The 2652-nt window shown below is 36.9% G+C and overlaps 1 protein-coding gene across 1 annotated transcript; it reads right to left on the bottom strand.

Annotated features, from left to right (window-relative positions):
• Nucleotides 1-638: 638 nt before the first annotated feature.
• LOC113350095 lies at nt 639-2053 on the bottom strand. The gene has a single exon (XM_026594174.1). It carries the CDS (start codon nt 1663-1665, stop codon nt 757-759), a length of 909 nt encoding a protein of 302 aa, XP_026449959.1. The 5' UTR covers nt 1666-2053; the 3' UTR covers nt 639-756.
• Between the last annotated feature and the right edge of the window lie 599 nt (nt 2054-2652).

Raw genomic sequence — 2652 nt, 5'->3', positions numbered from 1 at the left:
TAATGACAAGAAACCCCATATCTGATAACAAGTGATAAAACAATCCAAACGATGAACACGGCATGCTGATACCTGAACTTGAAAAGATGATCACAACTTTTCTATATCCTAAAAAAGGACATATTCCCCATAACGTTTAACAAGACTGGTATAACATAAAAGTGAAGTACAACTGCAATCATCTGTCACAAGCACAGATACTGGATCTCAGCATCAGTAAAATTTAAACTCCTGTCAGGCAAATGCAACTAAACTGTGCCAAAGTATGTTAAGGAAGTGATTACTAGTATACTTCCTTTACCATGAATCATGACTGTTATTCTTAAACACACTCTGGTTTGATAGATCACAATGAATATTGCTCACTGAAATCACCTAATCCGCTACCAAAACAGCATGACATAAACTGAATTTCAACTAAAAATCAGTTCAGATACATCCCACAGAAAATATAAGGAGAAGCATATAAAAAATTATCATTTCACTGAAGTGTCCATGAGCTCGTCAGAGAAAAATTTGACCTCTACTCGTGCTTCCCGGCATACAAAATCAGTGAGATAATTGAGTAATAAGCACATAAAAACATTAAAGAACCAATTTAGAGAAATGAGATTGTTTCCAGATAGAATCAGCTTAAGTTAATCTAGAATGAACCAACTTCAAAACACATTATAAAACGCAATTTAAGCACATTGTTAACAATTATAGGCATTCACTACAATGTATGTGTTAACTTAAAAGTGGCAGAATTGACCTTTACTCATTCTTCCAAGCATACAAAATCAGTGAGAAACCAAGACCTTGAGGTTGAGAATCTTTGAATATATGTGAGCCATCTGACCAAGGAAATATATTTAGGTTTGATGAGCTATAGCTAGAATTCCATAACTTTTCGGCTGATAAGCAACTCTGAAACATAAAAACTGCATTTCCTGGTGTTGTACTAAATAGCCAATTATGAACATCCCAAAACACATCAACTGAAAGCCCATCGATCGTAATTCTATAATTTCCCCGAAACTTCCATTTGAGTCGCTTCACTTGCATCGCGGTTTTACTGTCTATACGGATAACAAGGCTAGGATCACTAGTTCCTACCATATCACACTCAATTGTAACATCATGTAGTGGACCATTATCACAGAACTGAGCCTTAGTTCCAAACCCTCTTTTACCAAAAATATTCTCCCTCTTTGAAACTAAAATTGCACTTGAATGAACAGGAGATGTGTTTGTTTTCTTGTATGCTTCTTTTCTCAAATCCCCAAGTAAAAGAATCATATCATTATCAAAAACAATAGCTAAGAAGAATCCTTGCAGTGGTTCTGGACCAGATCCAAACTTAGCTGAAGAGAGATCCCAATAGATATCAACTTTACTTGAATCTGCTACTAAAGATTTAGACCCTTTCTTCTTAGAGAACAAAGAAGATTTAACATCAACTTTACACAGACACTGACTAGTTGAATCATCAATCCCTACACTTAGACCTTGACCCATCAAGTTCTTACTCCATGTTACAGTAATCAAACAAGATTTCCCTCTTAATCTACTTTGATAAACACATGTCACTGAATTTTGTGCAGTTTTAGCGCTAGTACTAGATGATGATGAATCTGCAACTTGTACTCCATTTTCGCCAAAACACGAAGGAAAATCCCTCATTTTTATAACCCACTATTCAAAAGAAAATAAGAAAGAGAAGAAAAGGGTTTGTTACCTGAACCACCAAAATATGAACTCAAGAACCATCTTTGCAAATGCTTTCAGGAACTCATCCAAGAAGCCTCAAATCAGCAAATAATAATGAAAAAAAACAAGAACCCGCCCTAAATCCAGAGACAAAATTTGCGGAATGTAAGCAGTAAAATGGAAGAAAACAAACAAAGAACTGGTATTGACTATGTCAGGACTCGGTACTGATACTCTTTCTTCTCTGTCTTTTTTTTCTTCCCTAAATATAAACAAAATTAAGAAACCTAAATAATACCCATTAATAATGGGGTTATTGGTGTATATGTATGGCTGGAAAAGAAAGAAGAAAAGCACTCTCCTCCTGTTAATCTTTTTGCTGGAAAGGCAGGTTTTTTTCTCTCTAGCTAAAAAGGAAAGTCCGGTCTGGTCTGGTCTGGTCTAAGAGCGTCCACAATGGACGAATAAACCCAAATATTTGGTCCAGTGGGTAGGTGTAGTGAGACGGACCATTCATCAAAATTTGATCAAAGACTAAAACCCGTACCAAATTTGGTCGGCGATGAAGACCAAATCCAAATATAGTCGGACGTTTATATAATCCACGTCCCACCACCAGACGAACGTATAGTCCACGCCCCATCTCAGGCGGACGTATAATGTTCGTCTGTTTTTTTTTCTTTTCTGTGGGGCGTGGTTTATACCTCCGCCCACTCTTTAAAAGTTTGCATTTGTATGGGGCGGGCTTAATACCTCCGCCCCATTTTTCTTATTTTTTTTTATTAAATTTTATTTTGAATTTCTCTGCACCGGACGAACGTATAATCCTCGTCCCACACCAGGCGTTGGTATAGTTCACGTCCCACACCAGGCGAACGTATAATGTACGTCTGACCAAATTTAGTCTTTCCACCGTAGCGTCACACACCAGACTAAACCCAAAATTTGATCTTTTTTCTC

This window comes from Papaver somniferum, chromosome 2, assembly GCF_003573695.1.
Source record: "Papaver somniferum cultivar HN1 chromosome 2, ASM357369v1, whole genome shotgun sequence".
Taxonomy (NCBI): domain Eukaryota; kingdom Viridiplantae; phylum Streptophyta; class Magnoliopsida; order Ranunculales; family Papaveraceae; genus Papaver; species Papaver somniferum.
This window is presented reverse-complemented; position numbering and strand designations above follow the sequence as displayed.